This window comes from Labrus bergylta, chromosome 14 (assembly GCF_963930695.1).
Source record: "Labrus bergylta chromosome 14, fLabBer1.1, whole genome shotgun sequence".
In the NCBI taxonomy this organism is placed as follows: Eukaryota; Metazoa; Chordata; class Actinopteri; order Labriformes; family Labridae; genus Labrus; species Labrus bergylta.
The window spans coordinates 2,217,325-2,232,046 of NC_089208.1; the positions used below are offsets into that span (position 1 = coordinate 2,217,325).

At 39.7% G+C, this 14,722-nt stretch overlaps 2 protein-coding genes across 6 annotated transcripts in view; both read left to right on the forward strand.

Annotated features, from left to right (window-relative positions):
• clip2 (CAP-GLY domain containing linker protein 2) overlaps positions 1–7,736 on the forward strand; it is a 43,325-nt gene extending 35,589 nt beyond the window's left edge. For 2 of the 3 annotated variants that reach the window (XM_020655500.3, XM_020655502.3), the window contains 5 exons: positions 151–307; positions 2,980–3,139; positions 5,045–5,233; positions 5,366–5,429; positions 5,528–7,736. In XM_020655500.3, coding sequence (XP_020511156.2) covers positions 151–307; positions 2,980–3,139; positions 5,045–5,233; positions 5,366–5,429; positions 5,528–5,544 — 587 coding nt within the window. In that variant the 3' untranslated portion in view covers positions 5,545–7,736. The remainder of the gene's footprint in view (positions 1–150; positions 308–2,979; positions 3,140–5,044; positions 5,234–5,365; positions 5,430–5,527) is intronic. The other variant, XM_020655501.3, reaches the window with a different exon arrangement.
• Positions 7,737–9,936: 2,200 nt separating this feature from the next.
• Positions 9,937–14,722, forward strand: part of gtf2ird1 (GTF2I repeat domain containing 1) — a 33,916-nt gene continuing 29,130 nt past the window's right edge. Inside the window, exon 1 of one of the 3 annotated variants that reach the window (XM_065963351.1) lies at positions 9,937–10,294. The gene's annotated coding sequence lies outside the window, so the exon portion shown is untranslated. The remainder of the gene's footprint in view (positions 10,295–14,722) is intronic. The other 2 variants (XM_020655497.3, XM_020655499.3) reach the window with 2 other exon arrangements.

Genomic DNA, 14,722 nt, shown 5'->3' on the forward strand with positions numbered 1-14,722 from the left:
GGCCGATTATTCATCACATCGTTTTGTTAACATAAATTCCCGCACTTCCCTTTATTGAAAACGATGTAAACACTTTTTAAATAAACAACAACATCCCGGCTGATTCTTTTGGAAACATCACAAACCTCCTTTTCTTTTCTATCTCTCCAGCGCTGGAGAGCAAAGTCCGCTCGGGGGAAAAGAAATCCGAGGCGCTGGCCCGGGAGAATCTGCGCGTGGAGGCAGAGCTGGAGTCTATGACCAAGAAGTCCCATGATGCATCTGGGCAGCTGGTCCACATCAGCCAGGAGCTGCTGAAGAAAGAGAGGTAACGCAGACAGCGGTTTAATCGATTGAACAAACTCGCCTTGGCACTTACAGGGAGTGAAAAACGATGCAAGAAAATACATCACATGATCAATTTGATAATGGACGCCAACTCGGACGCCAACTCGGACGCCAACTTGGGCGCCACGGGCTTCATTGTTTGAATTATGATATTTAATCTGGTGATGTTTCATTGGGGTTAAAACGTCTATAGTGCTTATCAGCTGTGCCAGGAGTCACATTACAATCAGAGCTTTTGTTTCCCACTGCAGCCGGCCGTGCAGTTAATAAACACGCTCTCTTTGTTTGTCATTACAAGTGTTTAAAACTGCGTTTAAAACTTGTGAGCAACTTTTAATGCAGTTTCACCGTCCCGACACCCGAGCTAATGAGAACACGGGGACTTCTTTCTCCTCTCCTCACTTTTTAATCTAAAACTCGGTCGTCCCTCTGGGGAAATATTTCCTGCATTCTGGCTTTATGGTGAGTATGAACACGTAATAAAAAAGTTAAACAGAGAGCAATTAAGCTCATAAATAAATATATTCTTCTGTGGAATAAGACGAGCTCAGCGAGGAGACGCCTCTCAGCCTCTCAGCAGAATATTTAACTTCAAACCCTCGTTGTTGTTTATTCCCCTCACACTCTTCTTGTGTGATTGTTTATTTAAAAGCATTTGGACTGAAGATCTGTTCAGTCTCATGATTATTAAAAATCATTAAATACACTTTAATAAACTGAGGGGGTCTGATGAGTTTGAACTGAGGAGATTTTAAATATTTTGGATTTTAAATACTAATCAAATGTGAAAGTTGAGATGTGCGATCTCGTTGTCGAGGGTTTCCAAACTAAATCACAGCATCACAAGTTTATTATGACGATGAAATGAATACATGAAGTAGTTATTAACACACAGACAGACATCAGAAAAAAACATGTTAATAAGAGAAATTTAAAAAAATCAGAGAATTTGAAAAAAGACCAAGTACTTTGAGTTTTCTGTTGTATCTTTCATCACAAGAAGTTCACTGTTTTACATTTTAAGATCAGAAAATGGATGAATGCTTTGAACTGCCTGTCTTGTATGTAAAGTGCTGCCGTCTGCAGGCTTCATATTTTGTGTGTTCACATTTTTTTCACCTCAAGAGATAAAAAATCACAGACTTACAAAAACAATTCCTTTAAAATCTTTAAAAGCCATTATTTATCCACCGGGGTGCAACAGAGACGCTTCACAGGTAGGGCTTCATGCAACAGGAGGATCCCACCCTCACAAACACTGCGCTGGAGGAACTCACACACTAATGCTCTAATTGAATTACACTCTTGGCAATCTTACATGCTGCACCTCGTCCATTATTGATGCTTATGACGGTAGTAAATGCTAAAAGGCACTTAAAAATAAGGGCCTCAGGCCATATAATGTTTTTTATCTCTGCATCATCTCGACAGCAGTTATGTTCAGTAAAGGTATAGAGTGTTTGTGCTTTTGGATGAGGATAACATTAGCTCTCTCTTTATGCTCCTGCTGCGCCTTCAGGCTGTGACCTGCTGTAAGGGAAACAAACCAGAACATCGCCTCGAGCCTCGAGATGATCAATGTCAAAAACTCTGTCGCCCATTTCTATCCGTCTTTAGAGTCTCAGATACCGACCATGACGCAGACTGTGGGCTTCTGATGCTCCCGCACTGTACAAAACTCAAATCTTGGAAAGTCAATCTGTTTCATTTCAAGTCAAAATATCTCACTGCTGGAGTGCTGGTGGTACAGTAGTTAGTGTGCATCCCCCCCCCATGTATGGAGGCTGTGGTCCTCCAAGCGGGCGGCCCGGGTTCAAATCTAACCTGTGGCTCCTTTATTCTCTCTCTCTCTCTCTCTCTCTCTCTCTCTCTCTCTCTCTCTCTCTCTCTCTCTACCCGGTTTCTGATTCTATCCACTGTCCTGTCTCTAAAGTAAAGGCATAAAATCCCAAAAATAAACTTAAAGTCTTCATATGTGATTTTTCACACTTAAATGTAGAAATCAAGTATCTCCTCTGAAAATAACTCTGAGTCATGACTGTCTACAATGGGTCAAGGGGCGACATCTGCTGGATCAAAAAATCGCATATAAAGCCATTAAATAAATCTGACTACATCATTTACATATATATATAAAAATAACATTTTAAATGGAGCCCTCTTAAAGGATGCTTTAAATAACTCCAGCTTAATGAAGGCCGGATGTTAAAGGAGCTAGCCTCTCTTGGCTACTTGTGGATTCTAGTTCACAGGAAATGGCTGCTGGATGTACAGTTCACTAAAACCTGCCAGAATAAGAGTTTACACTAACTCAGCATGGAGAGTTTGGCTCAGTCAAAGGAGCATCCATCCATCCAGCAGCCAGCTTGACGTGTTCAGAGACGAGGGCTGCCTCCACAGTCCCCACGGGCCACGCTGGCTCACATTCTCCTAACAAACTGGATCGGTAAGCGTTTAAATAATAACGACCTCAGAGCGAGCAGATGTACGGCTCGACAGATAAACACATGACTTCTCTAATATTACTGCAAGTCAATGCCGTCCCACAGATCAGGAGGAGCTCTCGTGGGAAATTGGTTCGATCTTTTTTCAGTTTTATGAAATGCACATGCTTTATTTATGTTTTTCCTCTTCTTTTTTTTTGGTCTGTAGGAGTCTGAACGAGCTGCGAGTTTTACTCCTGGAATCACATCGTCACTCCCGAGACATGGAGAAAGATCTGACCCGAGAGGTGCACAAGGCCGAGTGGAAGGTCAAAGAGCAGAAACTTCAGGACGACATCAAGACCCTGCGTGACAAACTGCTGCTCCTGGTGAGAAAAACAAACACTGATGGAGCTAACTCTGCTTCCAGCTACTATCCCCCTTTTTCAAACACATTTCCTCTATTTCCTTCTGCGTTCTTCACATTGAACAAAATCTGAATGAAATATAACTCCAGGAAAACAGGCGATAAAAGCTTAGTCGTCACAGACAAAACCCAGCGTTTGACATTTTATCTGATCATGAATTGGTTGAGATTTTGGGAGACGTGCTAACAGAGCTCAACAGTGACCATGGCCTGGTTCCTCCATTGACGTTTGGAGGAAATCCTTTTATCTATATTTTTTAATCCTGGAACCATGGCAACCAGCTACCCGAATACTCTGGGCAATAAATCTGTTTTCCCTATACTGGGGAGAACAGAGAAAAAGAAGACTGAGAGCATCATTATTTCTGGGAGTAAATGAATGTGATCTCTACTGGTGGTACTACATTGTTTAGCCCTATAACAAAACTAAAGAGCCTTCTTGTTTCAGGACAGATCTTCTTATTTAACTGTGGTCAAGAAAGAGAATTTCTCAAACTTTACATATGACCTAAACCTGTGATATAAGTCACATTTATTTATAAAGTCAAGTCACATTTATGTTTAATGCACATTAAACAGTGCTGTACAATACATTAAAGAAACAACATGAGATCACAACAGCCACAGGAAAGAGAAATATATATACATATATACATATATAAAGAAAGAATATACTGTACATACAAATAAAGAAAACAACAAAATAAAGAAAACAACTAAATAAAGAAAACAACAAAGGAAACTGAAAGAAACGGTCTATTCAGGACCAGAGGACTCAAATGCTAAAATGTTAAAATATGTCTTGAGATGGGACTTAAAAGAGTCAACAGAGGATGCAGACCTGATAGGATGATATATATATAGAGATATATATATGAGGATGATTAAACATTCAAAAAGTGACCTACAGCTTGACACAAGTTAAAACATTCACCATCAAAATCAGTGCAACAGAGGCAAAGATAACCTGACTTCAAGTGTTTGTTAAAAACTCAGAATGTTGGATCTTGCATTTCTCAAAAACGACTACCATGATTTAAAAACATCCAATCTCATAGCTCGCTTAAAAAACCTGTGCTTCTCCACGCTGACCTACAGGAGTGTTCTGGTGCTGCTAGCTTAGCGCACACTGCTGTGAAGGCAGCTGCTGCTTAATATGTACTCTGATGATCCCTGAGAGAAAAAGTGCTGATGTTAAATGTGCTCAAATAATCATCTTTTATATTCCAGATGTTTTGCTCACACACACTGAAGCATGAAGGATGATTACAAAATGAGTTGCTTACAAGATTAGTTTACAAAAGATGTTTGTTTTTAGCTCGGAAGATGAAGAGCATAGAATACATTTTTATTTTAAGCATCAGTTTGCAAGGACAACTTTAAAACAGAAGTGTATTTCTGTAATTGGAATTAAATTGTGGAATTCTTTAATTAATGATTTGAAGGGTTGTGTTCAGATATTTCAGTTTAAGAAAATGTTTAAGAACAGAAGTTATCAGACTGTATGAAATTGGCAGTTAGTGTGTTTTGTGTGTTTTCCTTCTTATTTCTGAGGAGTTAGGCTTAATTGTCAGATTTGTTTTATGTTGGCATGATATTCATTCATTGATTGTAATTTGGACAGAACATCCAGACATTTATTGTTTTGCTTTTTGAGTAAGGGGGCAAGCAAAACAAGATTTATTCTTCTCCCTGCTCCTTTCCGTACATGGGATAAAGTGTGAATTGTTCTTTCTTTTTTTTTCCTGTCGTGTGTTTTGACATGTAGGGAACAAAATAAAAAAATAAAATAAAATGAAAAATGAAAAATGAAAAATGAAATGATTAAACAGCCGTTATCCTCCCGCCTTGTGTGTGTGTGTTTCAGGGTCGTGAACGGTCCTCCCCAGACCACCGGCGGTACTCCATGCTCGACCCCTCTGCCCTGGACTCGGAGGTGAGCCGCCTCCGCCAGCGGCTGCTCAACACCGAGGACGCCCTGAGGAACGCGCTGGAACACAACCAGCAGGTCGACCAGCTGGTGCTGGCAATGCGCAAGCATCCGGAGAAAAGCCCGGTAAAAAAAACAAACTGCAAAGACTTTACTTTCTCTCAGGGACAGATGGTAGAAAACGGGGTGAGCTGGGTTTGTAGTCTGTGATGGGACGTCTTTCACACCGTTTTCACCGTAGTCTGTGTTTTTTTTTAGGCGCACGGTGCCAATTCAGCCAATGGGATTCATCATCAGGAGGCGGACAGCACTCGAGATGTTGGTACTCTTTCTTTAAATTATCATCTATAAACCTCGATATCACTGAAGCTCTCCTGAACTAAATCACTGATCCTTTGATTTTTTTTTTTTGCTTTTCAGGGTCAACACTGATATGAGCAGAAGAGACGAGAATAAACCGGGACACGCAGAGACTCTCACCACGACGTTTCTCCTGATTCTGATGCAAAACGGACAACCTGAAGAAAAAAATTCCCGTTTACATTTAAAAAACCAAAACAGCGACATCTCTATCCTGAGTGAATTTATGTGTTGTTGCAGAACGCTTTCTATTAGCCAATCATGAAGACCGCTTAAAGTACTATACAAATACAAACAAGGACATGGACATGAAGATTTATTATCGGTACAGCTCCTGCAGAGAAAAACAAAATGGCGACTTGTGATGCTTTACACTAGTTAGAAAGACCAAGCTGCTGGGAACTCTTGAGACAATTCTGAAATTTGGATCTGAAGACTAAACACGACCGATGGACAACGAGCTGGAGAAACTGGGTCTTTTCTCGTCTTTGTTTTTATTTATTACTTTTTTTTTTTTTTTTGCTCCTCAGCTTTTGTAACGATACTTTATGGATGAGCTGTGTCGGCCTGTGATACTCTGAGCGACTCTTTGAGGATGATACTGACGAGTTTTTTAACGGGGGGTTTGTCTCATTGGTCACCTTTAATAACACCTGATCAGAGAATTAGTGATGAAGCCTTTAAGGCCCTGACACACCAAGGAGGTCGTCGGTGCGGTCGGTGAGAGGGATCTCTCTGATTGGCTGTTGGGAGGTTTCATTTCTCTCCAGCTCTCCTCTCAGGTTCTCTAAAGCCCCTTGAGCATGTCTCTGTAGTCTCCATGCTTTCACCCATTAGTGCGGTTTCTCCTTATTTGTCTCCTCCTCTTCTTTTCTTTTTTCCACTAAAAGACCAAGAACTGACAACGCCAGCGCCATTTTCTACTTCTTATCAGACATTATTCTCCATTAGTAGACGACCTGTAATACGAGTGGTGACCGACAGCGGTGTGAAAATGGTCTTCTCGTATCATAACAACGGACCACCTACCGCCCCCTGCTGGCATGGAGAGTTATTTCCTCTCACTGCATGAGCAGAACGTACGTGGTGGTTGGCCATCGGCTGTAGTCTTTGCGGTGTGTTCAAGTGCAACTTTTTTGGCCACTAATTCTTTGCCGTCTGCTTGGTGTGTCAGGGCCTTTACAGTTAGCTCAGTCCAGGGTTCAAGGTCCTGGTAAAATGACCATCCAGTATTTATACCAATTTTCCCGTTTGGGGTCACATGGGGCTGGAGGCGGGGTAACACCCTGGACTGCTCACCAGTCAATCACAGGGCACCAGGAAAATATGTGGTAGTCAACGATCCAGCCTGAGAGCTTGTTAAATTCTCAATTATATACCAACAACTGCTTGACATATTGTTCACAATCCTCCACTAGCAGAGAGTTACAAGCTTTGACATTTCATCCTCTAAATCCTCTCTTCAGGTGTTGGAAAAGGTGACAGTCAGAACAAACTCCTTAAGAAAACAGTCAGTCTTCAGCCTTTGCACATCAGTGGACTCCCTGCTGGAGATTATTATGAATGAACCTGGGAGGGAGGGAGGGGAGGGGGGGGGGCTGCTGAATCAGCTCTATGTCATGTTACTGTATGTTTATAGGATGAATATAGTGAATCATTCCAGACTTTTTTTGTGCTCTCTTAAAACCGTCTGACCCTCTACCGACACACCTCTTTTACTCCATCAGCTGTTTTTATTTACAGTGTAACATGACAGACTCTGGTGCACCAGTATTAATTCATTAATTCACATAAGGTACAAACAACCGCAGCCCCGCTTTGAGCCCATTTTCATGCTGTATGATAACGTCCTCTCTGACCTTTTTGTCGAGCTACTGAAGGGCTGTCACAGGAGCTAAAAAAAAACAGCCAAACTATGGATGTAAGATGTTACGCTCAACATCTGGATTTTCCCATTTATACTGTAAGTCTTCCAAATATTTTTTTCTCCATGTGTCTAAACGAGGACTTCCTGTTTGCAGATTCTTTTGCTTTACAGGAGACATCGCACCCGGGAGGTGAGCGGTGAGCGGAGGGGGAAATATGGGGTCTCCTGAGCAGAACGTGCAGGGGCTCGAGCTAAGATAAAGCCTGCTTCTTCTTCTTTTTTTTTTCTTTCCCCCACATTGGATATTGTACATGGCCTTTTTTCAGCTGGAGGGGAGTCGTACCCTTTGGATTATTGCTGCAATGGTTTCGGAGATTGAGTCATTAAATATTAACAATGTTGGCGAGGGCTTGGTGGTGTTTTATTTCATTCTCGTGTCCCTTCTGTGTGTTTGTTTTTTGAGGGCAAAGGCACCAGGAGATCAGAACACTTTTTAAAGAGCGGTGTTAGATTTCACCACACTAAAAAGGTTGGAGGAGTTTTTTTTTTTTACTATTTCTCTATTCCCTGAGCTGCTATCTCGTAAGGGCTTACACTTGTAAATCCTGCCCTCGTCTTGGGTAAATATTTGCTGGATGACGTCCAGGAGAGGAGACAGTAATTTATTTATTCCCCCCCCAAAAAAATGTTTCCAAGCACTTTGATTGCTCAGATGAAACATGAAGACGTGACATGTTTATTTACAATCTCTTCATTTCTAACCTCCAGACGTATCGGCAAATGTCAGGTCTGATCCACACGTCCTCGGTTTCTTTGCCAGAGGGCCAGAGCGGTTATGCGGCTGACATTTGGATAAAGAAGTGATTAATTATTCACAGAATCAGAGGAAGAAGTGCGAGGCAGAGAGGCTCCTATAAATCACAGTTTGACTTCATATCTGATGATGTTTTAGAGATTACAGATTCATTTAGTCACAGATATAGAGCAGGTGTTCCCAAACCTTATAGCTTGTGACCCTCCAAAATAAGGGTCCCAGAGACTGTGGACCCCAACTGACCCTGAAGGGGAGGTGGTTAAGATATATAACACACACACAATAATGGGCCAATGAAACAATGGTAACACAAAAGATAACAGCCTAAAAAACAACAATAGAATTAAATAATTTAGTCAATTATTGTAAGAAAGGTTTGAAGAAGATTACAAGTCATTTTAATGTTTAGACTTTAACGCTGAGTGGACGCAGCAAACGTAATAAACAGACACTCAGGTGTGTTCATGTTTATGTGTAAAGAGCAGCAGACGCCTGCTCTGTTGCCGTCATGTGCAAATTTAAATTTTAGGTGTTTGAAAAGTTTTCATGTCACTTGATGGTTTGGTTTTTATTCAAAATTTAATTATTTTTTGTGTGTTTTTTTTTAACAATAATGGTTCAAATATACAATTTCAAATGATTTTAATTAATTAATTAATTATTTTTGGAAAGCAACTCTCAACCCCCTCGGAAGGGTCCCAACCCCCCTTTTAGGGACCACTGATATAGAGGAGTATACATGTCAAATGATTATTATAAATGAGTTCTCACACATTTATTAAATAATGTCCTTTTCTCAGGATTTGAACTTTAACCTAAATTTACTTTTTTAAGAGATGACAAGAAGTACGGATGAGGATAAGGGTCAAGTATGAGAAATAAAAAAAGAGAAGACAATATTTCATCAAGCTCTTTGATCTAAAACATTTAAATGTAAAGAATACATTTTTAACACAATCGACTTTTTCTCAATATTTCAGGACATTTCGTTTTTATTCTCAAAATAGTTTTACTTGACTTTTTTAAAAAACTTTTTTACTTATTCTTGAAGAAATATTTTGACCTTATTTTCACCATTTTTTTTTTCAATATTTCGACTTTATTCTCTGAGAAGTATTTTAACTTTACTGTCAACATTTTGACTATTCTTAAAACTGCAAAAAATGTAAACTTTTTTCTTGACATTTTCTCAATATTTCAACTTTATTTATATAAAATTGTATTTGGACTTTATGCTCAGCATTTCAGCTTCATTTCTTGACATTTTGACTTTATTCTCAAAATAGTTTTTTAGCTTTATTCTCAACATTTCGATTTTTTTCTTCTTATCATTTTTGCTTAAATTCAAATTTGTATTTTAACTTTTTTTTTTGCAACATTTTGACTTTATTGATTATTATTCTTGAAGTTGTATTTCAACTTTATTCTCGACCTTTTGACTTTTTTCTCTACATTTAAAAAAAAAATCTCCTCCTATCAATAATTATTTCTCCTGTCTGGCCCTAATCCTCTTCCGTACAAGATGGCAAAGTTGTAATAGCAATAAAATCCAAGCAACAGCAACAAATCAACTTTGAATAAACCCTTGAAAATAATCTGTAACTATTCCTGCAAACTGCTGTCCTGCAGTCTGAGGGATTTCTCACAGTCTAAAGTGTGAAGTTGCATTCAAGTGGCAGACAGAGAGGACAACAGGCTCCTGATAATAATATAAGAATAAATTACATTCTGAATATTTCCCCGGCTGTGTAAATGTTGATCCCTGAGGCTCTGTTTTTTTCCTCCGTTAATCCTGTATGTAAATCGCAGCCAATAGATGCTGTTGTTGAGTTGGGCTGGGATTAGCAGGAGGCGAATGAGTTTCAATTTTACTGGATTACAGAACAAAGAAAGGGGAAAGGGACACCCTGCTCTGTGAAGGGGGACACTAAAAGAGAAATAAACTTGGAATAAATACACAAATAAGACACCACAAAACGTGCCGTCGAGGTGGACAGTGTGATGATCCGGATTATGATGTTTTAGCAGAAGCTGCGGCGACATTGTGGATGTGAATTGAGAGCGATTCTGATGGATTAAAACGGGGGAATAATAAACCTATTCCGGGATTGACAGCAGCAACAAGGCTATTTAATCGCTAATTAAGGTGAGATTTCGCTGCTTCTTTTTATATTCATAAACATTATTGCAGTTTGATTGAAATCGGAGTGTCGGTTCGTGTGTGTGTGCTGTTAGAAATTACAGATTATAACCTCATTTTCTGGACTGGGGGAGGAGATGAAAGGAAAAGTGCTAACGCTAGTTAGCAAGAGAGAGGCTAACGCTGGGGAGCTAGTTAGCTCAGGAGCTAGTTAGCACAGGAGCTAGCCTGCCCAATGTTATTGTGAGCCCGTTAGCTAATTATCAAACGGTGATTAGTTTAGACAGACGTTAATTAACGAGTGAAGAAAGGTCATGTTAGCGGAGAGGGGAAGCCCCCTGTAACCTTTGCGAGTGGACATTTAGTCTGTGTTTTATTATTATTAAGATTCAGCGAAATTAAGCTCTCATGTGTAATGCTAATCAGTAATAAGGTTATCGAGGCAGAGCAACAAAAGCTAAAGAGCTAAAGTGTAAACAACGAAGCTAACAACAACAACAACAACACATTTAAACTTATTAAAAACTGCCTTTTGTAGTTAATTACAGCCTTGTTACACCTTATTAAGAAGCTACAAACATACATAAGACATATAAACTGTCCATTTAGAACAAGAGTGAGTTTAATAATGAATCATCTTATCTGGTTTAGTGAGTTTTATTAGAAATATAATCACAACTTAAACTCCAGTTAACTTTACAGTAACCTGTCTTTGTTATTTATTTAGGATAGACAAGGTTACTCTTCTCCACAGGCAGGTCGTTTGTGTTGCCCCCCCCCCCCACAGAGCGGGTTAAATTAATAAATAATAACCAAGTTTTCACCAAACAGTTTCTATGTTTGATACAATAACACTTTACATTAAGGTCACCATCCCTTCATATCTTCAGTAACAATATTTAATCAGCTAGAAGACATTAATACACATTTATTACATTCATAACAAACAAACTCAAACTCTGTCTGACACAAACAGCAGCTCCACATACAGAAAATATTTATGTCTTCGAGTAGTTGAGAAAAAGAAAAAAGAAGTACCAGCAGCAACAAGATCACAAGAAAAAAATAGATCTATACCTCTGAATCCATTTCATATTTAAAGACCATAAAATATCACAAACACAAATTAAGGGCCACAACATTCACCATTAACTAGTTGATTATTATAATGCTAATTAGCATATTGGCTGCTTATTAATCATTATTAAGCGCTTATTAGTACCTTTCTCTATGTGACCATATTCTAAGAGTTTTCCCTCCTTATTACTGCTTTTTCATGGTAAGTTAGGATGTGTAATGTGCTTTTGCTTCGTCTAATTTATAAGGGGATTCGACTTACAGCACTCTGTTTTACTTTTATTCTCCCCTTCTCTCTCTCTCTCTCTCTCTCTCTCTCTCTCTCTCCCTCCAAAAAAAACGGTCACCCTGCCTCTCATAGCAGCGTGCTTTGAGGTGAAATAGCACAAACCAATTTTCTTGTAGCATGTGCAACATGTCTCACTGTACAGTCCTGCAATCAGGGATGCACAGATGTGTCAGTTCAACATCAGTATCGGTCGATATCGGTCTGTTGACAGACATCGGCACCATTGCAAATAATGTGGCATTAACCGACATCAGTAGCCGATGTGAATTTGTTGTACCGTCTAGTTTACCTAACTACTGATTCAGAGAAGAGGTTTTTTATTGGACAGATGAAATCACCTGTTGAACGAATTTCGGCATGTTTTCATTTTCTAACATGGGCGAACATTTTAGTCATCCCGGGAGTCTTGCGCCTAAAGAAGTCATGAACCAAACTTCGCTATCCAATTCGACAATGTGGATAAATTATTTCAAACATCTGTATCGTCATCATCATTTTCCCAATCATCTCTTGAAACAAACAAAAGGTAAAGAGTTATAAACAAGTTTAAGGATCAAAAAAGAAGCTGCAGTTTGACTCTTGGCTCTCTGACAGAAGTCGTTTAAAAGCCTGCCGCCTATAAAACTTTGTCTGTTGTAACTCTTCAGATTAAATCCACAACACTCAGACGGATTTGTACAGACGCTCGTTTCCTTTTGGCAGAACAGATCTCGATGTAATTTATTGAGCCTGTGCAGGTTTCTTATCCTCTGTAGTTCCAAGACGAGTCCTGCTTTTTAAAAAGTTTCTCGTCTCTCTCGTGATGTGAACTTTAGAGTGATTCGTTTTCATGTCATTTATTTTTTTACAGCTCAGGACCATAAAAACATGAACACACAATAATAACAAAATAATAGTGCACGACATGGTTGAAATACAACAGACACTACTTAAACGACAGCGGGACATTCTCTGCAGGGTTATCGTCACTGAAAACATTTTGGAGACATACTATGCTGTCCATCCCAACATATGAAAGTAGATAAAAAGAAGAAAAAGAAAGACACTCTGTGAAGTTCTGCATGGAGGTTAGGTCATCAAAGTCTCTGTTTGTCAGCAGAGAGCCATGTATGTGCATTTTTAAAGCCTTCAAACTGTCTGTGTCCTGATGAAAATGAGCACTGTGTGTTTATCATTCTTCAAAAAGGCGGCGATTTTACAGATGACTTTTGGCATCTCCGATTTTAACAACAATAATAATAGATGGGCGGTTCATAGGTTCCTCTCTCTGTCGTTCATGACACTGACATCCATCTATTATCTATACCACTTTTTCCGTTTTGGGTCGCGGGAGACTTGGGCCGATCTCAGCTGTCATTGGGCGAGACTGGACCCTGGATTGGTTGAAAGTCAATCACAGGGTTGACCACAGAAAACTCCTGATATTTCCAGGAGGGGTTGTATGTGTCAACGCAAAACGGAACTTTTTCACTCGGTCTTCCCCTGGAGTTTCTTCTTCCAGACCTCTGGTGTTTTTCCCGTGTTCAACTCTCCTGCTATTCAATGTGTGGTCTGCCATGACAACTCTCTGATCAAAAACAGTGTCACATCAAATGGATTAAAAATATTCCAGTGTCAGGTTATCATATAAGTACAAGACAGGCTAAAAATGTCCTTTAAATAATAATAATGTATTATCATATAAAATATCCACTCTGCGCTCGTCTTTCTGCATGACAGCAATTGAAACTTTTATTCCTCGTATGTTGAGCGTGATCTCTCTGGTCTGTTCTTGACCATTGAATGCTTCCTGGTGTTGCAGCAGTTAAAAATCAGAACAGCAGTGATGAGGACATTCCCTAAATGTCGCAGCCTGCAGGCTCTGGGTGTAAACAAAGGCGTGATGTTGTTGTTTGCTTTGGTGAGAAGTTAGATTTTGTGCTGTCACACCACTCCCTCCCTGTCTCACTGTGACGCTACTTGTTATTGTAAAAATATCAGATGTATAAAGTGAAAGAAACTGTGTATTTAATGTACAGATGCAAACTTTTAGCGATGCAAACAACTGAAAACAGTTCTCAGACCTCTAAAAGGTTGCAGAGGTCACATCTTAGTGACATCGCTCTTAAACTCTTTTCTTGCAAACAGAGAAGTTGCACTTTTGTGAGTAGGCTGCAGAAAACATCTGTAACAGTTTGAGATTCAGACGATTCATTTCAGCACTCAAAACATCCGGTACCACTTTTGATGATGACCTGAAATGTATGAAAATAAAACACAGATAACTAAACACATTCTCTGCAGGGTCATTGTCACTCTAAACATATTCAACACATACTACGTCGTCCATGCCAACATATGAAAGTACTTAAAAAGAAGAAAAAGAAAGACACTCTGTGTGAAGTTCTGCATGGAGGTTAGGTCATCTGTTAAGTCTGTTTGTCAGCAGAGAGCCATGTATGTGCATTTTTAAAGCCTTCAAAATGTCTGTGTCCTGATGAAAATGTAGCACTGTGTGTTTATCGGCTCGTTGTATCACCTGAAGTTCAGTGGAAGAGTCAGAAGCGGTCTGCAGGAATGTGAAATGTGTTTTAAGAATCCATGATCTCTTCCTCTACACACCACTAACTCCTAATTTCTACATGCTCCATCAGCACCGTGCACTATGCCGCCGTTCACTGCCACATTAGTCAATACTCCTTTTTCCACAGTGAGCGCAGCGGTCCAATCTCTGGAGCGTGTCAGCAGCGCTGCTACACTCTGCGAGTCTATTTTTCGACGTAGGACGCTGCAGGCATTCGTCAAGATGGACAGAATAGAACAACCCGAACAGGAAGTCAGACAAAGAAACTCACAGCGAGTTCGGTCAATTTCAAAATAAAACACAACATACAGACTCCTGATCGTATTTTTCATCACTTTATCAACATGACGTCAAAACAGGCCCAGAGTGAACAACAAATCAGCAACATGTTGTTTGCATGTTTTTCTCTCTTTATTCCTGCGTGATCTTGTAGTTCTCCTGTGATCTTGTAGTTCTCCTTGATCTTGTAGTTCTCTTGTGATCTTGTAGTTCTCCTGTGATCTTG